The sequence below is a fragment of the Astatotilapia calliptera genome, chromosome 22 (genome assembly GCF_900246225.1).
Source record: "Astatotilapia calliptera chromosome 22, fAstCal1.2, whole genome shotgun sequence".
Lineage (NCBI taxonomy): Eukaryota > Metazoa > Chordata > Actinopteri > Cichliformes > Cichlidae > Astatotilapia > Astatotilapia calliptera.
The window spans coordinates 12,623,476-12,649,710 of NC_039322.1; the positions used below are offsets into that span (position 1 = coordinate 12,623,476).

The 26,235-nt window shown below is 40.7% G+C and overlaps 2 protein-coding genes across 4 annotated transcripts in view; one reads left to right on the plus strand and one right to left on the minus strand.

The window, feature by feature from the left end:
* efna3a (ephrin-A3a) overlaps positions 1 to 26,235 on the minus strand; it is a 400,882-nt gene that overhangs the window by 284,471 nt on the left and 90,176 nt on the right. The gene's annotated exons all lie outside the window — the stretch shown is intronic.
* tmem79a (transmembrane protein 79a) lies at positions 15,274 to 25,592 on the plus strand. The gene is made up of 5 exons (XM_026157348.1): positions 15,274 to 15,544; positions 18,205 to 18,981; positions 19,868 to 20,062; positions 20,162 to 20,384; positions 24,671 to 25,592. The coding sequence occupies exons 2-5, from the start codon at positions 18,297 to 18,299 to the stop codon at positions 24,861 to 24,863; spliced, it is 1,296 nt and encodes a 431-aa protein (XP_026013133.1). The 5' UTR covers positions 15,274 to 15,544; positions 18,205 to 18,296; the 3' UTR covers positions 24,864 to 25,592.

Below are 26,235 nucleotides of genomic sequence, written 5' to 3' on the forward strand. Positions count from 1 at the left end.
ATACTTTTTCAACATTTCATACCTGTGTAAGAAAGATCGACATGTGACTCAAGGCTTCTGCAGATAATGCAAGTAAAACTTTCCAGGTGACTAAAAATGAAAGCGATGCAGCCTTCTTTCAGCCTCTGACGCTCAGCCAGGGTGGCTCTGTGTTCCCTGGCTCGCAGCCCTCCATGTGTTTGTGCATCCCAGGACAGTTGACATTGATTGTGCAGGAGACAGACTGAGACACATTAGTACGCAGCTCGCTCCTGCTGCTGAAAAACGCATTAACTGGCTGCATTGGGAGCCCTGTCTGGTAACCATGGCAAAGCACACAGGCGGGGAGGAGGAGGAGGGCTGAGACGGGGCAGTGGGTTCACCGTGCAGCCTCCCAGGGGTTGTCTTTCTCAAACGCGCCTTTCCTTTCCTCGGGCCACGTCTGTCATTTTCTCTCAGCCTCTCTCCCTCTTTTGAACTGACAGCTCCCCTCCTCACACATAAACACATTTGCATATTTCTTTTTCTCCTCACATTCTTCTGATTGATGGTGACCTCACCGATCTGCCCTTACTTCATACTCCACCCCCTTATCCAACTTCCCAGCACAACATAATCTGCCTCCAATTTACTTTTTTTCCCCACCAAATGCCTTTTTCTTTGTCTATGTGGTTCCTGCTCGTAGAACAATTACCCCCCCCCCCCCCCCTTCCTCTCATTTTCGACCAAAGTAGCTGATCATTGTCCATGTAGCAGGTAACTTTTCTGTTCTGCTTCAGCTCTAACACTTCTTCCTGCATGGGATCAAAGTTTATCTAAAGTGAGTCACACCCTCCTCAAATCACAGTTCAGCCTTTCTTTTGTGGGCCTTGATTCTTTTTGTGGAAACTTCTGTAAGTACATAAAGAGTCCACTTTGTTACTTCTGAATAAAACTTTGTACATTTAAGAGGAGTCTTTTCTTTATTTCATACACGCGTGAGCGCTTCTATAAGAGCAGCGGTTTTATTGTTCTGGAGCATGCAGGTGAGTGTTAACATGCCCTATTCTTTCCAGGAGTGGGCATCTTAGCAAATTTACCTCGAGGTTAGACAGCAAAGCTTTGAAATGTAGCGTGCTGGGGTTTCTGTGTGAAGTGTTTGTTTTATATTTTTTCTTTTGAAGACTACAGGCCACTGCATGTTAAAGTTCATAACAGCTCGCTTGCAAAAGGACCGACTTGTTTGGAAATGCTTCAAGAGACTTCTCTCTAAAAAGAACATGGCAGCATGGCTTGAACAAACCACCCGACCTCTGGAGCAATGTCCTTTGGCCAGATGAGACCAAAGTAGAGATGTTTGTCCATGAAGAACAGAGAGAACCATACGTGGCATATCAACTCACCACCTCATACCAGCTGTCAAGCACAGTGGTGGAGGGGTCGTGATTTTAGCTTGTTTTGCAGCAACAGGACATGTGCACGTTGCAGTCACTGAGTCGGCCATGCACTCAGATGGCTTCACATCGTCTATAAACAGCTAAAAGATGACTGAAATTGGTTCATTTAATATGATAATGTTCCCAAGAACTGGAGCAAATCTACAGAATGCCTAAAAAAGAAAATCAAGGTGTTGCAATCCAAAGTAAAGTAATGCAAAGAGTAAAAAATAAAATGTGAGACTAACTCTTTTAGCTGAAGAAGCTTGTAAAGCTACAGAGTCCTGGTTTAAAAAAAAAAAACTTGGTACAAGAGATTAAAAATTTTGTGCAAACTAAAAACATTTAGATATCATTGTGTTGTTGAATAAAGTGTCAAACGTTAAGCTCCAGTGAAAAGGTGTTTTATTATAGGGATCTTGTTTTGAGGCACAAAAAATAAAGGACTTTGTTCTAAACCTCTTACTCGAGTTGCTGGATGCAGAGATTTTGCTACATTGATTAAATGCATTGCACATGCTTAATGCTTGGCACGATGAATAATAGTAAGTGACTTGTCTTACACTATAATATGTGAAAGCATTTTAGTCCTTCTTTAACATGTTTTATGCCTGTGTGCACCATTACCAGCTAACATTTTCTAAAATCTGCAAATGAGCCTCTGGAGGGCAGAGCTGAGTTAGTCACTCTTCACCTTCATCTGGTGAAGTACTCTTATACTTTAATTAAAACTGAGACAACACACTCGTACCCATCATTTACTAATGAAGATAATGAAAACAGCACTTGTGAATATTTATGAAATGTATAGAACTAAAATATGAAAAGCAAAACTAGGCTTTAAATAAAGTAGCCCTTCTTTATACTTTAGTCACGGGGAAAAAACAACTTGGTTAACTGGTACGAAAAAATAAAAAAAAACATAGACTTCGAAAGGGTGAAAAATAGGGTTTAGACAACTGACAAGACGAAAGTTTTATTTTTATGGAAATACTTTCTGAATCTTCCCACCTATGCTAAACTAACAGTGAAACTAAAACTTCAACAATAGGGATGAGATAGCGTATTGAATATTTATGTGGTGATGCATTAAAAAATAATTGTGTGTAATGTAAAAAGCAATACTTCTGGAAATATGAAATATGGTGGTTAAATAATTGTAGAAGTTATATATAAAATGTATTTAAGTACAACATGAATCTGTGTGTTAGGCATATTTATTTATAGCATATATTATATTTTAGATTGTATAATTAAAACCGAGATAAAATATGGGTTAGGAATTCATAAGCATTTGTTTTCGCCGCCTCCTTTTCAAACAGCAAATGTCAACATTTTTATTTTTTCCACGTGAAAATGATGACTTTGATTTCACGTTTAATGTATGAACACTTGTTTTTTGTTTGAGATAAAGACTTGATTGATTGAGCACTGTCAGAGTTGGCTCGTCTTTGGCACCACAAATGTAAACCTGGGGATGCTTCCTGCAGCATCAGTTATGACACTCTCACCTCCTGTGTCACTTCACACTATATTTTCCAATGTGCCAAACTGAAATATGACTCTAACAAAAGAGACAAAACCTCCTGAGAATCACCTTCTGCCAGCTTCACCCGGTTATAGGTAGTTTCTCAATATTTCCACTGTTTCACTTTCTTTTCTTCATGTTAGTTTCCATCATATTTGGCCAGAATCTTCACAGCTTATCCCTTTGTGGTGATTTTCATATTTCCACAGATAAACCTGCACTAGACATTGATAAAGGGCTTCCCTTATGCAAGGGGAAAAAACCAAAAGCCAGGCAGAGCTAAGTCATAATTTCAAGCTAAAAGATTTGACTTAATAGCTTGAAATTTCCAGTTATTTTCTCTGAAGTGTGGGTTAATAACTTGTTAATAAATAACGTAAAAAAAATCAACTTTTTGAGATAATCAAAAAATTTTGACTTACACATAAAAATATTGTTTTCAGTGGTTAAAAATTCCCTGCTGCTATCTTTACATCAATTTTAAATTTTGGCAAGCATACAATAAAAATTCTTTATTTTTACTGTCTATGTACTTCATCCATATATAAGGTAAAATTAAAATAAAACATATCTTTTTTATTGTCTGTGTAATTTATCCATATATGAAATTAAGTGCATGATAAGATACAATATAAACCTTTTATACTGTCTATGGATTTTACTCAATTATTAATGTTAAATAAAAGACAGACTTTAAGATAATGTATATCTTGCAGTAACACCAAAATCAAATCAAAAAGTGGGATCCTGGTCCCCCTAGGGCCCTAGGAATTGCTGGGGCGGAACTGAAATTCTCCGCTGTAGTTTCCTCCGGAGCCGCGTGGATGTCACGTACGGCCGGAAGCGGTCGCAAATTTGAACAGCCATCACAGCAACAATAAACGCGCACTTTCACTTTACGGTATGTCTGCTGAATCAATATTTTATGAAAAATTAAACTAAAATCATACAGGATATTTATGTAAGGTGAGTTACGCAGCCCGTTGACGGCATTGTTTTGTGCGCTTCACAGCGTTAGCTACTCTTTTCAGCACCGTCGATTTTGAAACAGGCTATTACCTGAAAAACAGTCTGCTCCACAGTCATAGCTTCTGCTAAAGGCCCTTAAATGCAATTAAATGTATTGCCCTGTAGTTATTGCTGAGAATGCACGGGGTCTGTGTGATTTTTTTCGATAAGTTGCACAAGTTTTAATCTGTAAAAATTGCACCATTAAAGCACAAAATAACAGATTTTTGCATGCAGGGATATTAATTGTGCACGTCATTAGTGGGACACCTCAACACCAGCAGACCACGGCTACACTTTCCCGCCGTTGCAAGGTTGTAACCCAGAAAATAGACGTAGCCGTGCAGACCCCATCTCCTAAATAAGACGCTGAGCATGGCATCCTATTTTCCCCGTCAGTCCACCTTAAAAGTGCTAAATCGCCTGCAGAGGGACTCGTTTAGTCATTTTAAATTGATGCACGAGTTAAGTGAATCTATTGAAATTCACTGTAATGATTACTTTAGTTGGCTTTTTTCGTTATTAAAAATATAAATCATTTTAAATAATTTTTCTGTATTTTTAAGCTATTAAGTTTTTATGGTCTAAGCTGGATTTTTCAGGGGTTGCAAATAGACAAGCCTTTTTAAAATCTAACATTTTAGTTAATCCTAGTTTATGCTACTTCCTGTGTTTTTGTTTGATCGTTGATAATAAAACATTTATCACAGTCCTGGAGATTTTCCTTGGTTGGAAGCCCCAAACCTCTTTGGTGCGCACTTTTTTTTCTTTTTCACTTTCTGTTTCTTCTTTATTTGGATCTTTGTCTTGTGGGCCGAATGTGTAAACCACTACGCTGTTTTTATTCTAAGCCCAGTAGAAGATATGGCAGGAGACGTTAGAGGCCACCTTTGTTCAGAATTTTTCTTGTTATCACAAGCTGGTTTAACTCACATTTATTGATAGGCTGCTTATTTGTATTTCTATTAATTTGTTGGAGTTCTGAGGACTTTCAGCCTGTGGTCTCGTGGTGGTTGTTATTTAAGACTCAGACTAAAAGGAATGTCATTCTCTGCTCATATTATTCAAATCCATGTCCATCAACTATGCAGTCATATAGTTATTACATAATGTTACATATAATTAAGTAATTACATGGTTATATATTATTCGTGTTTTTGAGTTAGTACATGGTAAATGCGAGAGGACCCAAAATGGAGCCTTGGGGAACTCCAAGAAAGTTTTGTAGACTTAAACATGTCATTTCTGATCAGCATGTGTAGTAATACATAGGGTGGCTGTAGCTCAGGTAGCAGAGCAGGTCAGCCACTAATCAGAAGGTCGGTGGTTCTCAATATCAGCTGGAAGAGGATGCCGTTAAGACAGCCCTATTATTTTTTCCCGTTGACTGCTTCTTTTAGTTTCAACCAACACAATTAGCAAACTTACTCATGGGCAAATACATCAATAAATCGTTCCTGTAAAAACGACCATTGAAAGGCTCAGCCTATTGTCCATGGTTGATAAATACGTCCAATCTTAATACATTGCAGGTGTAGAGCATTAAGATCCAATAAAAACACAACTGTGACTCTGACAACCTCACATCACTTAGACTGCTCTCATTAAAATGGGAAAAGTCCTGACTGAAAGGCATCGGAACTGCTGTTTTACAGGGATAAGGACTTTGATGGTTAGCTGAGGCAAATAGAATCGGCCAGTTTTGCCCTGTAAATGTGTTAAATCTGTATAAATGTGCAAATCTGGGTGGTCTCTAAGATCTCTGTAATTTGATGATTATGATGATTAAAGAGGACCTCAACAGTCTTCAGTATTAACCTATCACAGTATGTAAAGTTTTGATGAAAACATGTCCCCCTGACTCAACATGAAAATGACTGAATACTGCCCTCTATAGGTGTTATGCCCCTTTTAAGGTGGACTTGAAAATCCCCATAAGAAGCCAGTGTCAGAGCAGTGTGAGTTAAATAACAAAAATTAAGCAAACTACATTATTAGCTTCATAATGATATTATGAAAATATAATCAATGTTCATATATGCTGTCTTACAATGCAGACCAAATTTCTTTGTGTAATCATAAGTTATATGAGTATAATCACGCTTTTCGGTGATGATGGGAAATGTTTTGAAGCTACGATGTAAATTTAAAAAAAATAATAAAAGGCCCAGTACTTATTAAACGTAAGTAATGTGCAGTTTTATGAACAGAGTCAGCATTTTTATTGCTTTTGTCACATGTGTCAGTACAAGAAGTAATCGTAAAAGTAGCCAGTAACTCATAATAGCTGAATTTCAGCTTGAGAGGTTATCAGCCATTGACAAGAAAGGCATTTATTTACATTTATATCTATAACTGCATTTTAAGAGCTTAAGGTAGGCCCACTTGTCAGGGACACAAATTTTTAATATTAATTTCATCTATACATCAATTTTATCTGCTGCTTATCCAGTTCAGAATAATGGGGGTGGAGCCTATATGCAGGCTTCACAGTGGACACAGGGTTGTCATAGCGATAGGCATAACCATTAACACCTATTGTCAATTTAGCATCACTAACTGACAAACAAACATGTCCTTGGACTGTGGGAGTAAGCTGGAGTACTTGGAGAGAACCCGTGTAGGTACAGGGAGAACAGGCAAACTCCACACAGAAAGGCCTCAGCTGACTTAAGTCACTCCACCTCTGAGACATTTACTATGGATTTATCCCTCCAAAAAATTGATTTGAAAAATTAAAAGATTAAATAGTGGTAGGGGTTATCATCTTCCATACACAATCTGTGGTCTGTCTGGACTCCACGTACCTACACGTAGTTATTATGTTATTACGTCCAGTTATGTAATGAATCATAATGAGTAAAATGAAAACAATATTAAATAATAACTGTAATTTCTTTGTTAAATATGCAGGTGCACACCAACAGAAGTAGTCCACGCTGAAGCCGGCAGTATGGAAGAAGAAATTAAAGAACAAGGAGATCCTGTGAGCAATGAAAGGCAGGCCAGTGTAGGCAATCCAGTGAAGAGGGGAAGAGGGAGGCCGCAAGGCTCCAAGAAGCTGAACGTTTCCAACAGCGAGTCCACACAACCACAGAGGGGAAGAGGGCGTCCGAAGCTCTCTGGCACAAAACAGACAGAGCAGCGGGGCTCAGGAGATGACCATGCTGACAGTTTGGTCCAAATTCACAGGGGTCGAGGCCGGCCCAAAGGGTCCAAGAGTCAGGCCAGCGATGAAGACAGGACAGAGCATTCTCCTAAGAAAAGAGGCAGGCCACGAAAGTCTGTAACAGATGAGGAGGCTCCTGCTGAGGACTTACCGAACGGTGGCTCAGATACGCAAAAAAGGGGACGTCCAAAAGGATCGGTAAAGCGCAAGTCAGAGAGTTTAACAAGTGGGGAAGATGATGAAGGCAGCTCTGTAACGCCCAGGAAAAGAGGTCGACCGAAGGGCTCGCTTAATAAGAAATCAAGGCTGGAGAGCGAGCTTGGCATTGTGGGGATCTTAGATCTAAATGAGAGCCTAAACTCGGACAGAAGAGGACGACTCAGGAAAGCGGTGGTGAATAACACCTCGGCAGATATGTCGAATGGCATCTCAAATACGCCTCAGAGAGGAAGGGGAAGGCCAAGAAAAAGTATTGAACAAAATAAACTGGGCACAGATGGCTCCCAGCCTGTAAAGAGGGGGCGAGGCCGGCCTAAAGGGTCTTTAAACAAGAAACCCCCAGCATATAGGGTCCATGGTAAAGTGGGCCGGCCTCGGAAAGTACACATCCTGCCTGTGAGTGGAAGAAAACGTGGTCAACCGCGACAAAAGCCACCAAACAAAAGGGGGAGGCCGAGGAAGTACCCCCTGCCATCGCCTGAGGAGAAGAAAAAGCCAAAAGTGTGGAAGCCGCTGGGAAGACCGAGGAAATACCCTCGTGTGGATCCCCCAGAGGGATCTCTGCCCCCCCCTCGCAGAGCCCGTGGTCGGCCTCGCAAGTCAGAATCTAAGAAAGGCGCTCATTTACGCAAGAGTCTGCCTGCCGCTCCATTCACACCGCAAGACCCCATCGATGAACCTGCGAGAAAAAGGGGCCGTCCTCCAAGTACTGCAAAAAGCCAAGGCGAGGTCCCGCGGAAAAGGGGTCGCCCTAAAGGTTCGGTCAACAAAAATAAATCGAGAAGCGAAACCTTCCCCAACCACTCGAAAGCGTTGAGCGGTTCGCCTGCGGTTAGGATGGAAAGTGAAGCGGAGCTGGCAGAGGAGGAGATGGAGCACAACACGGAGACGCCGGCCATCGAGCACGCAAGCGATGAAGAAGCAACTCTGATTGATCAGGATGTAAACTTCGATGTTAGCAGCCAGGCTTGATGAGCGATCCTGGTGTGACCAAAAAGAAATGTTGCTGTAGTAATTGCTGTTTAAAACATAGGATCCATTCATATAGACAGAAACATGTTTTTAACATTTTGCCATCAGCTAGGCTAGATATCCAGCAGCTCCTCTGTTTTTCTGACTAACGTGTCCATCTTGTTTTTATCGTGCTACTTTTTTTTTTCTTCAATACCTTTATTTCCGTCATCCAAGTAAACAAAAGTACTAATAATCTTTTACTAAAGCCGACATGTGGAAGTGATTTTTATAGACCAATTGTTCCAGTTTACATTCAGCTTTCAGATGTAGTGTTTGTTTTGTTGTTACTGGGGAATAACCTAGAGGCAGGATGAAAGTCCAAATAAATGTTAGGACGATGAAAGGGAGGAGAAGAAGAACTATAAACAGCTTTTGTACGACAATGCAGTCTCTCATTAAGCCTTTCATCCTAAAGAAAAGAAATGTTTTCAAGGGATTTGTTTTCCATATTTATGCCATAAACTGACACAAAAATGCAGAGCTAAGCGTGCTCGCTCACACCTCTTACACTGATACTGCTCTGCTGTCCAAGTCCCACAAATGACTGACCAAGTGTGATTGTAAGACGGGCAAATTTTAGTTTGTTTCCCCAAATCTCATTTAACTGGATAAATGTATGCAGTAAGATCAATATAAATCTGATAACAGTGAGCTATTTGCCAAACATTTTAAACTTATTTATATACATATTTTCCCCCCTATTGTGTGCTTGAAGTTGCTGTGACGGATATTTTTGTAAAAAGCAGTTTGAAGATGTGAAAACAGAAATGTTTATAGGTGAAAAATCACCTGAATCTGCAGCCGTACTCGACTTATAAAGTCTTGTGTTTAACCAATGTTGTTGACTTTGGCCCAGTCTCACTGCCTGCACCAACGTTACCAACTAACTTAATGCAAAGATGGGTGACAAATTAAAGACGAGACCCACACAAAGGGTGATGGGACCAGTAGACTCAAAACCAGTAGGTCCTGGGTTTGAGTCCATCATCTGGCTGGGTTTACATGTTCTCCCAGAGTACTCGTGTTTCTTCCCACAGTCCGAGCTGAGTCTTTTGTCCACATACAAAAGGCGTGTCAGCTCCCTGAAAACAGGTTTTAAAAAACCTTCCGGGTAAATTTTCATGACTTCATGTGGAAAACTTTTTTTTTCTTGCAAATTCAAAGGTGTTGCACCCTTATCACCTGTTTTTTTTTTTGTTTTTTTTTTTTGTGCTCCATGTTATTATTTGCTCAGGATGGTTATTAGCCAACATTTCCATACGTTTGTGGTTGTATTTCCACCTGTGGGGATGTTGTTAGCAGATTATACAACAATCTTTTAAAGGGTATGCACTTAATTTCTGCTCAAGGTCAGCGTGTCATTTCACGCTCATCTGTGAGCTACTGTGGCATGATGTTTTTAAACGATGCTCGTGTGGATGGGATTTAAAACAAAAAAACGGAAAGTTCCTGGTTTAAAAAAGTATCCGAGTACCTCTGGACATAGCAATAGCGCACATCTGTGAAAACACTTGTTTCTGCACTTTATTTAGGTTTTTTTCCTTTAATTTGTCACTTGTAGCAGCTAACAGGTAAAAGAAAGCATGTCATGGGTTTATATTTGCAAGGTGGTTCTAAATCCAGCTGAGAATGTGCTTGATGATTAAAAGTTATTTGGTAATGAGTTTAAATTAAAATGATCTTTTTTACTTTTTTGTCCTTTTTTTGGTCAAACCTATGAGCTGTAGCAGGTTTCAGCCACACTGTCTTGTACTCTATATGAAATTATTCAAACAGAAATGCTTAATAAAGCAGAAACTATTTGGTAAGATTGAATTATTAGCCATTTGTCTCATTGCAACAAAGCAAATGTTGATGTTGTTTTAAAGATTTCTTTATTTTCTTGTTATTTATTTTAAGTTTTATTAAACCAAGAAAACCTTACTGAAAAGTTCTCAAACATGGCCCTGTGTATCCGAGAGGAGAGTTTACAGCCTCTGGAGGTTACTAACGTTTGAAATGATGTCATGATTTGTCCTCTACGCAGGTCCACGGTCGACGGTAGCTTCATCTTTCCTTTGCCTTAATCGCTAAAGCTTTGAATGTACCATCCCGTGCATTCCTCCTCTACATGTACCATTTTAAGCCTTTTTTACTTTCCTCTTGTTGCAGATATCATTTCACTAATTTTTCAAAATGTTAGTGTAGCTGTGAAGCCTTTCGTTTGTTTGTTTAATCTTTGTAACTGTTGTGAGATCAAAATCCAGCTGTTGGGTTGGTTTCACGAACACTGCCTGACTTATTTTGGACGACCTTGTATAAAGCTGTGTGACATGTACGCCGTTCATACTGATTCTGTTTGGGTCAAATAAGAATTTAAGTTTCTAAATGCTGGATTGTGCTTTTCGTGAACGAAGGAGGTTAAAAAAAAAAAGGAAAAAAGACACATCCCAGTAATATTTGACCTGCCTTTGTGAAGTCGAATCATTTCAAGTGGAAATTTGCATTTTGTGTGTGTGTGTGTTTTAAACAAGAAGCCAATAATTTGTGAGATTATGGTCGAGTTTAAAATAAAAATGTTGATCTTGCCGTTTTATTTCCCAAAGCGTGGTGTGATGTTTTGGTCTGTTTTCTGTCCATCAGCATTATTTTATTTATTTATTTATTTTGGGGCTGTTCATCGCCTTCAGACAGTTTACGTGACTAAAGGAAGATTCATCAGTTATCTGTTCATTACAAAATGCTGCTGCTCCACTCTCACCAGTCCTGTTTATGACTGCACTGGTGCACTATGCACCCGAGTCATGCCGGAGCAAAGGTAGTATGTGTAGTGACAGATGAGTCATTCCAAACTATGGAAGCAATACCAGCAGACATTAGAATATTCAGCTTGGCACAAAGCAATGGGCGCTACATTTAAAGGGACAGTTTACTAAGAAAAAATATCAGCGAGCTTATTTTGATCTGTTTGTTGTAGCAATTAGTTTCCCCCTACCGAACTACACCTGCAAACTATATACACGGGATGTAAAAATTAATGGTCTTCCCCCTTGCTGAGCTCTTTTGTTAGCCAGCTGTCAGCAGATGTAGACAGAAAGAAAATAGTTCCTGCGTGAAACTGACAACAACAAGGCTTTGAATGTTTTGGGGGAAGGAACGCTTCCTGGATGCAAATTGTTTTGCTTCATCTCTGAAAGGGAAGATCTCCATGGCGCTTTTATTATTTTTGTGTTTGACCTTAAAAATCACAACTTTTAAACAAGTTGGGAAGCTGTGTAAATGTAAATACAAACAGAATGGTTTGGTAATCTCATAAACTCATATTTTGTTCACCAGAAAACAAGAAATGTTTAAACTAAGAAAATTTACCTTTTTAAGAAAACATGAGGTAGTTTTGAGATAATCTCAAAAAATTGGCCCACGGCTTTTTTTTTTTTTTTTTTACCACTTTGTAGCATCCTCTCTTCTTTTAACTACAGTCTGTAAAAACCTGGGAACTGACTGATTGGTGTAGGAGTCTAGAAACTCGACTGTCCTGGGTCTTCTTTGTTGTATTTCTTATTTCATGGTGTGTCAAATGTTTCCAGTTGGTGAAGGTGAAAGGTCTGGACTGCAGGCTTCTACTATAAAGCTATGCTGTTAAAATAGATGCAGTATGAGGTTTATACAATCAGAAATGCAGCTTTTGAACTAAACACTGATTCATGTTTTCTGAAAAGGAATCCAAAATTTTGACTCTCCCGACCACAGAACAGACCAGTTTGCCTCAGTCTAGTTTAAATTATCTTTGGCTCACAGAAGACGACAGCATTTCTGGATCATGTTCATATTTGGCTTCTTCTTTGCACGATGGAGCTATAACCTGCATTTGTAGATGGTGAGGAGAACTGAGTTCACAGACATGCCTGCTTTTTAATGCAATACCGCCCAACGGCCTGAATATTATAGACATCCTAAGCTGATTTTCAGCCTTGTGCACACAGAGACTTTTTGTGCTATTATGTCTTTACAGTTTTACACTGGGGGACATTATTCTAACTTGTAGGTGCAGTTTAGTGCAGACTGGTGAAACTCTGCCCATCTATACTTCTGAGAAACTGCCTCTCTCAGATGCTCTGCGTATACCCGGTGTTACTGACAACTGGGTATAGTTTAGTTAATGTTAGTCTTACTTTTTTAGCCTTTCGTTGCCCTGTCCAAACTTTTTTGAGATGTGCTGCTGGCATCAATTAAAAAAAAAAAACCCCAAAAAAACCTTTTCTATGTTCAATTGTGAATGTTAACAGAAAGCCCACAATATTTATCACATTTAAATCAAAATTACAAAAGCAACACACGACAGGATTGATCACAAATAACAGGAATGCCTCTCTAGAAAGAGGTTTGTTTCTTTTTAAAAATAATAGTAAATAGTTAATTGTGTGTTCTGCTATTTTGCAAACACCTTTTTGTTCTCCCAGCGGAAAATCTTCCCATAGAAACTTTAGCTTATAAAGTGATTGCACTGGAATTATGACCTCATTGTGTTTTGGGGTGTCTGGTTGAAGATGACTGCACAGGAGTGGAGAACCTCAGAAAACTGATTAATGGTGGTTCAAGAAGAGTCTGCCTCAGTACACCATCACTCACAATGATACTCCAGTTTCTACTAGTTATTTATTTATGATTGTATGAATGAGTGGATGAGTCCAAACCTTTGACTTTCATAAGAGTAATCCTTTGTCTGTCATCTCTCCGTACACACAGACAAACAGGTGACACGACAAAGGCGTGTTAACCAAAGGGAAGCTTTTATGTTTATAAATTACAGACCCAGACAGACTCCTACACCTGGTCCAGGTTTTAAAAATTCCTACTTTAGGAGAATCACTGGTGGAATTTTCCACTCTCACCCGAGGTGGGAGATTCCTGTTGGTGAAAGGACAACCAAAAGAGCCATTGTTTAAGCTGAAAGGTGCTTGAGGGTTTTTTTTTTTTTTGTTTTTTTTTTAAGGTAAACTTAAAAAAACAAAAGTGCCTTGGAATTCTTTGATCGTACAACAAGGATTTTTGGATTAAGCAGGTAGCTATCCATATATATAGTTGTGTAGATCCATTAAATTCAAGAAAAGGCATATTTCCACAGTCGATATCTCAAAAAATGGACCATCTGAAGGTAAAAAAAAAAAGAACTACAGGTGAAAAATATGTGAGCATTATTTATGCCTTTTTTACTGCCATTTTAAGAATAAAATCTTAGCTTAGAGAACAGATTTATTTGTGACATACAGCCTTTTTAACAGAAAGTACAGCGTTTAAAAATAATTGTTTTTCGTTTCCATCTGTGTGCCATTGCAACATTAGTTTACACACACACACACACACACACAGAAATGCTGTTAAGATAGCAGTGGAGTCTGTTAATATGAGGAGCAAAGGGATGAGCGTGCATTTGGATACAGTAATAATGAACAGGTGGGGCTATTATGAAAAAACAGCTGTGATTTTAAACTAGAAAATGCAAAACAACCTGATGACTTCATGGCTGTGGGATGAGGTAATTCACTGCAAGACTCACGAATAGAAACCAGGCTGTAGTTCACAAAAACACCCAAACAGAAGATTTTTGGGACAATCTTCCATAGTGTAAAGCATCACAGATGTCCTAAACCTTTGACCAAAGCAACCAAAAAACCGTTCAGACTGAAGAAGTTGGATACATTTCTGAAACATTAGCTAGAGGCTGATTTATCAGGACTACAACTTTATTGAGATATGCACCATGAACACGATGAGGATGAGAAAGGGGGGGGGGGGGGAATGGCTGTGTTAAGGGTGTGTAGCAGGACGGGTACTTTTTTGTTTCTGAGCAAATATCTCCATACTGTCAGCTGGAAGCAACATCAGACTGCAGCACATGAAAAATTGACTCAGTGAGTATTATGCAGTCATAATTATTATGCATAATAATGCATAATTATTCAGTTCAATTATGCATATATTATGCATAATTGAAGCTGCTGGAACAGTGAGGTGCTGATGAGAGAGAGTAGAAAGCAGAGGAGAGCTAGTGAATAAGGAAGTGCAGCGGATTACTATGGAGAAGGGAGCTATGCAGCTATGAAGAGGAAGGAGAGTGGAACAGCGCTCGGTTGAGATGACATACCTGTAGAGATGTCTAGGAGAGAGGGCAGTGGAATTTTTAACTAGTCTGTTTAATAGTCTTGGAGAGTGAGAGGATGCATGAAAACCCATGCCATGAAGAGATGAGAAAGAGTTAAGAAAAGTGGTGATGATCAATGAGGAGCACTATGACTTCATGTTGAGAAAGAGCGTTGAGTGTGTTGGTATTTGAGGACTGTGGAGAAAGCTTATATTAGGATGCCAAGACAGGAACTGTGGTACTGCATGAGGAAGGTGGGAGAAGTGGAGGTATGAAGTTAGTAGAAGCAAGATAGAATATGTGTGTGTGCATGAAAAAGCGACAGATGGAAAGCTGAAGCTGCGAGGAGCAGAAGTAGTGAAGGTGGATCAGTTTAAATATCTGGGTTTAATGCAATGCAATGGACAGCTTGCAAGAGAGGTGAAGGGCCGAGTGCTAGGGTGGAGTGCGTGGAGACGAGTGTCAGTGGTGATTTGTGACAGAAGAATAGTTACAACAATGAAGGTGAAAGTTTCTAGGATGGTAGCGAGACCTGCTATTATGTATGGCACGGAGAGGCCTGACCTTCTGTTTCTGTACAGGCCACGCCTCTGTATTCAGGTGAATAAATTAGCCTGTGAAGGGAAATGCGTTTGTTATGAAAAAGGAAATTTTTTGTTGTAAATTTGAGGCTGTAAACATGCTTTTTATGCTGTAAAATTGGGCATGTTAACATTTAGAGATCGAACTATTCTGAAGACAGCTCCTCAAGTGTTCACTAGAGGAACTGCAGCTTTTCAGCTCTGGAATAAAGGTTGATTAGCTGAACACGTGACTTTTTAGTAGAGACCGTAAAGATTAATAATAAAGATAAATACTCTAACTTTGATCAGAACCCCGATACAATAACGCTTTGAGAGAGGGCGGGGATGTTGACGTTTCTCGGGCGGAGTGATACTTCTGCACTGTTTCCGTTTCCCTGTTTAAACAGTGGAAGAGCACCTGGCCTCACCTGTCTGGAACTTTGTTTCCGCTTGCGGGAAACGGCAAAACTGGCGACTTTTAAACGAAGTTACGGATTGTCTCAGTGATGTGACCGGATTTAAAAACAGGTAAATCAACCGTTAACTTTTTAAAAAGATATATTTTAAAACCCGGTGCGGCGAAGAATCAACGGGCTGAGTCGTACTAAATATAGAGTTGCTAAACAAGTTCTGGCTGAAGCTACTTTTTCTTTCACGGGCTTCTAAAGTTACTCTACAGTGCATTTAAAGGCCCAGAAACGTCTCTGTGACACCTTAAGCCTTCACAGCAAACTCTAGACAATAAACTTGATCAACAGTGACCTGTTGTTTTGTTTTGTTTTGTTGTTGTTTTTTTAAGTGAAATACCGATAATGTGGACCGGTCGTCCAGAAGCAGAAGTATTTCCTGAGAAATCGCAGCGGCTGCCTCACATATTTTAATGCGTGTACAGCTTTGAGCACTCCTATCTCATTTTCTTAAATGTTTAAGAAAACAAAACATTTGATAACACATTAGATCTTTTTTTCTAACGACTTTGCACGATATTTTCAATCCTGAACAGCTCAAATCAGATTAATGTACGATGCAGCTGATTCTTGGTTGAGGCCTCAAAGTGGTGAAATGCCATCAGAACTGCTTTAGTTCTCAATGTCATAGATTCAAAGAGGTGCTGGAAACGTTCTTCAGAGATGTTGCTTCATGTTGATATGATTGCATCACACAGTTGCTGCAGATTTGTGAGCTGCGCATCCATTATGGGTCTGCTGTTCCACCACATGTCAGATTTCAGCTTTGTGACTTGGCACGTTATCCTACTAGAAGCAACTATCAGCAGATGGGTACATTGGTCTCAAAGAGAGATGGTTAGCAACAGTACTCAGGTTGGTACTAAGGGGTCCAAAATATACCACAAGAATGTCCCCTAAATTGTTACATCACAAGCAGCCTGAAATGCTGATACAAGGCAGGATGGAGCCATGCTTTCACATTTCTGCCAAATTCTGATCGTACAATCAGAATGTTGCAGTAGAAATTGAGACTCAAAATAAAATGTTATTTGTATAGGACATTTTCAGAAGAATCTCAAGCAACAATAAAATGAATCAAATACAAGTTTAAAAAGAAGCATTTTTAGCTGCTTGTTAAAAGGGATCAAATCCATTGATCAGAGGCTCAGAAGGATGTAATTGCAGATCTGGGGGCCACTGTTATAAAAGCTCTCAGCCTTGTGTGATGCGGGCCCTGATCACTTGACCTCCAGGACCTTGCTGGGAATGCAAGGATGTAAAAGTTCACTGATGTAACCTGAAGTTTGTCTGTGCAGAGCTCTAAAAGTCAAAGCCAGATCCTTAAAGTAGACTCTAAAGATAATGGGGAGTCAAGGCGATTGAATTAACAATGTTGTGAAGTGGGAGCACTCAGGAGATTTAGAAGATAACCTATAGAAGTTTCAAGGAAGCTTTCTTAAGACAAGTGAACAATGAATTGCAGTAATCCAAATGTGATGAAATAAAGGTGTGAATAACGATTTTCCCTTCAGAGTGTGACCCAATGAAACTGAACTTGGTAATATTTCTCAAGTAGAATCCAAGAGTGAACCAGAGATTTAACGTAAGCATTCAAAGTAAAGGCCGAGTCAGAAGTTACACCTGAGAGAAGATTTAGCTAACGTGGCAGAGGATCAAAAATGTCCATAACCATAGACACAAATCTTTTCAAAGCACAAAAAAAGGCTTCTGTTTTTGCTTCATTAAGTAGAAGAAAATTGCCAAACATCAAACTTTTAATATTTTCTAAATCCAAGAGTAACTATACAACTTAGAAAAATCTTGGGGCTTAAAGGAGGCATACAAATGAACGTCATCTGCATAGAATGATCCAAAAAAGTACTTAATAGTGCTCAAACTGTGCTGAAGAGGGACGGAAACAGCCTTCTGGTACACCGTAGGCAGGAGAATAGGACCTAGACTTGGAAGCAGTCATGGGAAAGGACCATTCAGGCAGAAGTGATCAGAGTCATTTCAAACCAGGCCACGATACGCCCACCCAGTATCTCAGTTAACTGAGCAAAAAGTGATCGTCAACATTTCTGAAGGTAGACATCAGCAGAACAGATCAATCTCCTGCATGATTGATCCGGGGCTGGGTGGCGGGGGCAGCACCTCCCTCTACCCTGCCACCTCCTCCTGCTTGTCCTTGGGAACACCAAGACATTCCCAGCAGTGGAACCTGGTGTGGCCTTCTGCTGCTGTAGCCAATCTGCTTCAAGTGTTGTGCTGTGTATTCAAAGATCCTCTTCTGCATGTCTTGGTTGTAACAAGTGGTTGTTTGAGTTACTGTTACCTTCCTATCAGCTCAAAGCAGTGCAGTAGTTGCTGGTGAAGTTGCTGCCATGTGATTAGCTGATTAAATATTTGCATTAAAGATAAATTCAACAAGCGTACCTAACAAAGTGGCCTTTGAGTGTACATCGTGATCTCCTAATAATTTTCCCGTTCACCCTCTGGATTAGTCGTTTATTGCATTTGCGACTCAGACACGTAGTGATTCATGTATTAATCCTGTCACATAAATCAGAGCTGCAGTAACATGTTGTATGCACAGTGCTGGTATGTGTGACGACAGAGTGAGCCATATCTGGTAACACGCCCATGATAAACGGTGAACTTTGATGTTTTTATGAAGCTCAAGTTGAAGCAGGCTGCTGCTTCAAGCATCGTTATAATGTTTTGTTCCCTCTCTCACAGAGAAATGCGAACAAAGAGGACTTTTAGGAGCTGGTAACAACAGATTCTCAGCAGTGCAGCTGGTATTGACTGGAAGTAAAGAAACACCAAGAATGGCTGACCTAATCAACAACACAAGTGAGGAGCTGGCATTTTCACCTGCTGCTTCAACTGCAGAGCCACAAACGCCAGTAAGTAAAAAGCCACAAGAACACAACGGCTTGGAGGACAAAAGAAAGCTTACAGATGATGAGGAGGAGGAGGAAGAAGAAGAAGATGATGATGCGACCAGCTCTGCTTTTCTGGAGCCAAGCACTTTACCGTGGTCGGCAGGCAGAAACAGCAGAGCCCTTACAGAGCAGGATGAGGGAATCTCGTCAGAAAAAGGAGGATCAGAGCTTGACGAGAGGGACACGGGAATCAGCAGAGGGAGCCAGGACCTGTCAGAGGAGCAGAGCCAGGAAGAGAGCGATGTGAAGAGCAAGACCAAATGGAGGGAGAGCATGCCCGAGGGGGAGAGGTGGAGGGACGATGAGATTAAGGTGAAGCAGGGTGATAAAGAGGACGGCTCCCTCGCAGATGATGAGGATGAGGAAGAGGAAGACGAAGGGGGATTAACATGGGTCTCGGAAAAATCATCTCCAGGTTTCACGCCACAAGTCACGATTTTGAATCACTCCACGAAAGAGGTTCCCGAGGTGAGCAGGCCACTCGGAGAGAAGGAGGTGGAGCCGGAGATAGAGCACGACTCCGTTGTAGAGTTTTACCCGGAGTGGACAACCAATGATGACAAGTACTGTGAGTATCCCGACCAACCCAGACTCTGCTACACCCAGCCCACTTTTTTTATTAGCATTAATAAGGACCTACTCCTTGCACCGCTGAAATCTTAGTGCTTAGTGCTCTTATTCTGAAAAGTTGTTTCATTTTTGTTTTCAAAGTATTTAAAACTCCATCACAGTCATGAGGTGAGCAGCCAAAGTTGGCACACAGGCACATATCATTGATATCAGGTATTACGATGTCATCGCATTCCTTAACAACCTACTAACTGGCTGAAACAGCCTATTTGTGGCTTTTACGCACCTAGCACACCTTACAAAAAGAACAGTATTTTAATTTCACACCAATAAAATCTTGAATTGTGCTATATAGTACTCTTTTTAGTACGCTTGGATCTGTCTTTATATGGTTACCTGAGACTCGAGGCTCTACTTGATAGCACAGAAGCTCCACCTTCATGAGGGGCTGCCAATCAGAAGAGGAGCTTGTTTCACACAGTGGGTGAACTGAGGAGCTGCATCAAGACTAAGTATGAGAGAAATCAGGAATTTTGACTCATGCAAAGTTACTCTATTAAAGTCAAAGAATAAAAATATGGAGTAGTAATTGAGGATAATAGGTCTGCTTTAATTTGATGATCTAATCACATGTTGGTTCTGTTCCAAGTAGGTTAGCGTGTTTTCTGGAGCGCATTTTCCCCCAGTGAGAAAGTCATTGGTGACCCGGCCTAGATCTCCCTTTTTTTTTTGGTGCTTAACTGGAATTAATGACACGTAATTATGTCTTTAGGTGAATCATGCTGTGGCTTCAGGATATGTTGTGTCATCTTTTTTGGCACAGTCTCCTTCCTGCAGAGTTACTTTGGCTAATCATAAACCGTAACTGTGTTCTTCCTCCTCAGACCTGTGTGAGCATATCTGCAAGGAGAAACTGAGGGTGGTTTTGGCGATGGTAGCTGCAGCAATACTTTTCCCTTTCCTGGTGTGGGGTGGTTACGCCCTAATACCTTTTGATTCGCCAAAGCTTGAAAGCGCCCCCCTCAGGGTGGTGTACACATTGCGCTGCGCCTTTTTTGCCAGCGTGCCCATCCTGCTCGGTGAGACTTTAGTGTTTTCCTGTGTTTAAAATTGTAATGCACCAAAGCAAATCTGTCATGCAAATAAGAAAATGAGGTGACTATGATCTTTCTCTGCAGGCGTGGTGGTGCAGGGCCTCGCCCGGCTGCGTTACAGCGCGGTCAAGCCCCTCGTTCAGAGTAACCTGTTGAACATACAAGTGGCCGTGCACTGGCACTACGTCAATGAATCGCTCGGCCTCTTCCTCTTCTACTTCCTGCAGCTTGCTGTCATGGCAACCTACATCAGCCAGGACCTCATCAAACTGGTGCCGCTGCTTACCATCGTATTTGTTTTTGGCAGGTACGTGTTTGTGTGCGTGTTGTCAGCAACTGGTAGTTCAGTGATGAAAATATTATGATTAGTTTATACCTACTGAATGACACTCTCATAAGACTCATCTCTCATAAGACTTTTCAGACTATCTAAACATGGAGCACAGCAATGATTAAGTAAAGGAGGGTTCTGTGTCAAGCCTGCATTGGTGCTCTCTGGGTACTCAAGCGCCAGAGATATTAATTTTGTGTTAAAGTGTGATTGTGATGCTGGCCAGCGGTGTGAATGTGAGAGTTTTTACTTGCATCTGTCTAGGATGTACCCTGCTTCTTGCTCACTGTCAGCTGGTATAGGGTCATCTTCCCTTAGCCCGAATTAGATAAATGGTAAAGAAAATGCTGATATAGATGGAATTTTATGGATGGAATGATTTTCCAACTTCCTAACAGACCGTGCAGAAGCTCAAAGAATCCCAAACAAATACAGAGGGAGATGTTTTAAGAGCTTGAAAAGATTAGACTTTCCAAAGAAAATGTCATGTATTTCTGTTTCTGGTCTATACTTGCATCGCTGTACCAGTGCTGCTGCAGAGGTACAGTGGAGATAAATTATACGTTTGTGGTGATGTCACTGTTTGCGTGCAACATGGTCACTCTTGTGTGACCTCATCAGAAGCTCGAATGTCCTCAGCAACACTAATATCAGGAGGGACTAGGACCTCTGGTATAATAAGCTGACATGGTGTCACACCTCTTCTCTGCTTCTATAGCAAGGAGGCTGTCTGGTGAAAGGCTCACTCATGGTACTCAGAGAACCGGGGTTATATACATAACCTTAAAGTTCTGGTCTTTTACATGTGTTGATGGGCAGGTTTTGTCTGAGTCACAAAAGTAAATTAAGGAAATTAGTGCAAGTTTTGCATGTCCTCAGTACCAGTATAGGTGGTCACATCATTGTGCTTGACAAAACCAGTGTGTCGATCATAATAGGCTCGTATGATTGGAGTTTAACCATGCATTGCATTAACTTTTGATAATTTGTGCCAAGTAAGGGAATCATCAGCAGTTTTTGAAGGATTGTTTAAAAAAAAAAAAAAAACTCAACTAAAAGTTTGTCCAGATGTCCACACGTCATAATGACCAAACCTATTACAGTTCATGCTAAGGGGGAGGGTTGATGACAACACTGTTGCAGTTACTTTACTAAAATCCAGGAGCTGTTGTACGTCAGTACGATTTATCCTCCATTAGCTATGATTGTCCCTATACAATGATCTGAATCCATGAAAGTTTTGTCTGTGATAAAGTTTTAAACCTGTTCGACTGTCACAGTCGTCTCTGTGAAACCTGGGAAAGGTGCTGAGCAGACAAAAGTCCAACTAAAGCTGCAAAGTCAGCGTGCTCAGACTCCGTCATTACTACGACTTCACTAGACTGACTAGGTCAAATTTCTGTGAGACAGAAAGTGCGGCTGTAGTGAGTGTTTTTTAAAAAGCTTTTAATGTGATTACTCCTCTGATCTTTAGGTCTACAACAGTGAACTCTAATCCCTTTAAAATGCTGCTTGATGCTTTAATTGGTTTTTATTTGGTTGCACATTAGCTCCACAAGTATGAGGTAAAGACTGTGAAACCATTACTTTCAAATTGTACTGTGCAAGAACAGATAATCATCTTCACTTGTAAAAAAACAAACTGTTTTTGTGCCCCAGTTAAATGAATAAATGAGGAGAAGCTGAAGAACAAAGTTTCTTTTCAAACTTTAAAGAATCATCAGACCAAAAAGCCTTTTTAACAGCCTTTTAAATAAAGTTTCACTCTTTGTTCAGTCAGTGACTGAACAAACAAACATGACCCCTCGATCAGTTTTACTAAATTGAATACAGTGAAACTATTTGCATGCTCGAGCACGATTAAAACAAGATATATTATCTAAACCACAGAGAGGGTGAATAACTTGTTATATAACCTGTTACTTCCTGCTGTTTCTCTGTTGGACTCGTCATGCCTCTAACTGCTTTCCTGCCTTTCATCATCTGGTTCAACTGGGGATTTGCCCTAAACCTGTCTGATCACCCGTACTGCTGCAGTTACTTTATCCACAGTTTAAAGCTTGCATTCAAAAGAAAAACATCTGCAGTGGGGACATCACAGTGCCGCCTGCTTACAAAAAACAGTGAGCCAGTCGTATCGATCCCTGGTTCAAAGAGTGTGCTGTGGGACTCTGAAAACTAGTGATAAGTCAAGGGTAGCTCATGGTTTATTTCTCAAAAATTGCAGTCTGAAATTGCACTCAAAGATTATTTTTTTTAGTTTTTTTTACCTTTGTGCACGTCATTATATTTTGGGTAATCTGCATAAACCAGGGGTGGGCAACTCCTGGCCTCAAGGACCGGTGACCTGTAGGTTTTAGATGTGTCCTTGAGCCAACACAGTTCCAACTGTGATTTAAATGGCTAAATTACTTCCTCAACATGTCTTGAAGTTCTCCAGAGGCCTGGTAATGAACTTATCATTCGATTCAGTTGTATTGACCCAGGGTGATAACTAAAACCTGTATGACCACCGGCCCTTGAGGCCTGGAGTTCCCCACCCCTGGTATAACCAATTTGAATTCCACTTTAAAGACCGATACAAAGTGGTGTACATGTAAGAAGTGGAACGAAAATCACACATGATTCCAAACATCTTTTACAAATAACTGAAAAGTGGGGTGTGCGTAATTATTCAGCTCCCTGAGTCAATACTTTGTAGAACCACCTTTTGCTGCAATTACAGCTGCCAGTCTTTTAGGGTCTGTCTCTACCAGCTCTGCACATCTAGAGACTGAAATCTTTGCCCATTCTTCTTTGCAAAACAGCTCCAGCTCAGTCAGATTAGATGGACAGCGTTTGTGAACAGCAGTTTTCAGATCTTGCCACAGATTCTTGGTTGGATTTAGATCTGGACTTTGACTGGGCCATTCTAACACATGGATATGTTTTGTGTTAAACCATTCCATTGTTGCCCTGGCTTTATGTTTAGGGTCGTTGTCCTGCTGGAAGGTGAACCTCCGCCCCAGTCTCAAGTCTTTTGCAGACTCCAAGAGGTTTTCTTCCAGGATTGCCCTGTATTTGGCTCCATCCATCTTCCCATCAACTCTGACCAGCTTCACTGTCCCTGCTGAAGAGAAGCACCCCCAGAGCATGATGCTGCCACCACCATATTTGACAGTGGGGATGGTGTGTTCAGAGTGATGTGCAGTGATAGTTTTCCGCCACACGTAGGGTTTTGCATTTTGGCCTAAAAGTTCCATTTTGGTCTCATCTGATCAGAGCACCTTCTTCCACATGTTTGCTGTGTCCCCCACATGGCTTGTGGCAAACTGCAAACGGGACTTCTTATGGTTTTCTTTTAACAATGGCTTTCTTCTTGCCACTCTTCCATAAAGGCCAACTTTGTGCAATGCACAACTAATAGTTGTCCTATGGACAGATTCCCCCACCTGAGCTGTAGATCTCTGCAGCTCGTCCAGAGTCACCATGGGCCTCTTGGCTGCATTTCTGATCAGTGCTCTCCTTGTTCGGCCTGTGAGTTTAGGTGGACGGCCTTGTCTTGGTAAGTTATACTTTTGCAAGCCACTGCATTTGGCATCAGAAGCTCTCTGGTTCCCATTTGTAGCCAATGTTCTGTTAACCTGTTACATCTGAGCATTCATAAATGGACGGTGTGGAATAGATTTTAGCATTTTATAAACCAGATTTAATAGGTAACAGCTGATTTAGACTTCTGCAGCGAGTCTTCGTTGAGCTGATGATGTCACCTACACACGTGGACAAGCTTCGAGGCTACGTTCTGCTTTTCATAAGCAGTCTGCTGCCAGCCGATTTTAAAAACTGCTGTAATAATGAATACATTTAATTTCCAACTCGGGCTGAGAGCTCTGAGACGATAATTAATTCTTCCTATACCACAGCACTTTGAGCTACATACTGAAAAATAAGGCCTCAAATCTCCAGTACTCCATCACATTGTGCCCTGAAAAAGATCTGACAGTCTCGAAAACACGATGACAGAAAATTAGGACACTTTAAAAAAAAAAGAAAAAAAAAAGAAGCCTCTATTAGGCCATTAGTGCAGCTTTGAGTCATCAAGCACTCGATACAAAAACAGATGAAAAGGATAAAGGAGCTGCGCTGTCTAATGTTCCTGCTGAAAGGAGAGAGTGGGTGTGTGGGCTGATGCGGGCAGTGATCAGATCTTCTCTCAGTATTGTGTCCAGCTGCTGGTGACTGTGCTTCAAACAGAAATGAGTCTCATCCCCCTCTCGTTGCAGGCTGATCTACTGGCTCTGCCTCTCCCTGGGCAGCAGCGCCAGAGGCTTCGGCTTCGGCTTCTCCTTCTTCCCCATACTAGTCATGCTGGGCACCAACCTCTACTTCGTGTGCTCGTCGATGGGACAAGACGGCGTCTTTGACGTGGCGCTGCCCACCTCTGCTCCTCCACCCAGGCAGAGCTGGTGGGGTTAAAAGGGCGTGGAGCAGAAAGAGACAATGAAACCTGTAATATAATACTTGGAGTATAACGATACAGTTTTTGCTCACAGACAGCTCGTTCTGTCCTGGTGGGTCCAAGTTTTAATAAAGAAGTCATCTGCTGATGAATTAAATATGCTTTATGATCATTGATCAGCAGTGTTGTGTAAAAATATATATATTTTTGTATAATTTAGCCCTGATGCAGTTCATCATACGGGGGCTGTTAATCAGTGACTTCATGAAAAGCTAAAGGATCATGACTTAGTGCGAAATGTTTCCTCGGACCTTTTTCTGTTTACAAAGAATTCAAACGTACGAGCTCGTTATGTTGTGGGTGAAGAAAGTGACTTTAAAAACCGGAGCGTCAAAATCATCAAAATCAGAAACATTTAATCAACCGTCCAATCATAAAACATATGACTCTGTACAGTTGTCTTTTTTTTCTTGTTTTTGAACTTCGCTTTGAGCAGACTGACGTAGACGATCCGGTTTATATAGATTTAACATTTTGGACGCCCTCATGAGACGATCCGTTCTTAGTGAGCTACAACTCTGTGGTCTCATGTTTTGTGCTGATGTAGTACTTTTTTGTATGTTTGTATATCTACTTGTTATTTTTTCACTTTAGGTCATATTTAGTGATTTAAACTTTAAAATACACAAACTAAAACAAAATATCTGAACTCTCGACATAAGAGAATTAAAAGATTTTCAAATCATTGTCTTTCACTTATTTGTTTATTTTCACACTGCTGCTGCCAGCTGTGTGGCTTCTTAAACTTAATATTTATAACTGTGCCTGTTAAATGCACCTTTGTTGTTTTGATCAAAGGCTTTTCTTTGTTGATAGCAGCACAAAGTGAAATGCTATTTTTGGATTGTCCTTTTTTTTTTTTTTTTTTTTTTTGTGTCCAAAGGATGTTTTGTGTTTACCCCCCCTCCTGCTGTGAGTGGTAAATATGTAAAGAAAATGTCAATATTTGGGCCCCTGAATGAGTTCAATGAATCTTCATTATGAAACATGATAACAGTGCAGCTGATGATTCAGATTAAAATGCCTCATTTCATCAATTCTGTCCGGGAAAGGGTGAGTCAATGTTCTGAGTTTTGGCAACATCAGAATGTAAAGCTGAAAAATGCCCCCAGTCCTGAAAAGCAGACTGCAGAGCCACGATCGCGGTGACCCGACGAAGCTCGAGGAGCGCCGTGAGTAACGCCGTATCAAAACCAGCAAACGGCAGACGTGAATGAACTCTGAGTCAGTGCCACAGGGTTGAAGTCCATTACTGCGTCTGCTATCAGAGGGATCGTGAACCCTCCACTTGCCCATCCAATATCAATCATTATCAGTGTAACGATGTGT

What these genes read in the sequence shown, in the direction of transcription:
- tmem79a (XM_026157348.1), top strand. Translation starts at nt 18,297, where the DNA reads ATGGCTGACCTAATCAACAACACAAGTGAGGAGCTGGCATTTTCACCT. An exon ending in AACCAATGATGACAAGTACT is followed by an intron (nt 18,982 to 19,867) that starts GTGAGTATCCCG and finishes CTTCCTCCTCAG; the next exon opens with ACCTGTGTGAGCATATCTGC. An exon ending in CAGCGTGCCCATCCTGCTCG is followed by an intron (nt 20,063 to 20,161) that starts GTGAGACTTTAG and finishes CTTTCTCTGCAG; the next exon opens with GCGTGGTGGTGCAGGGCCTC.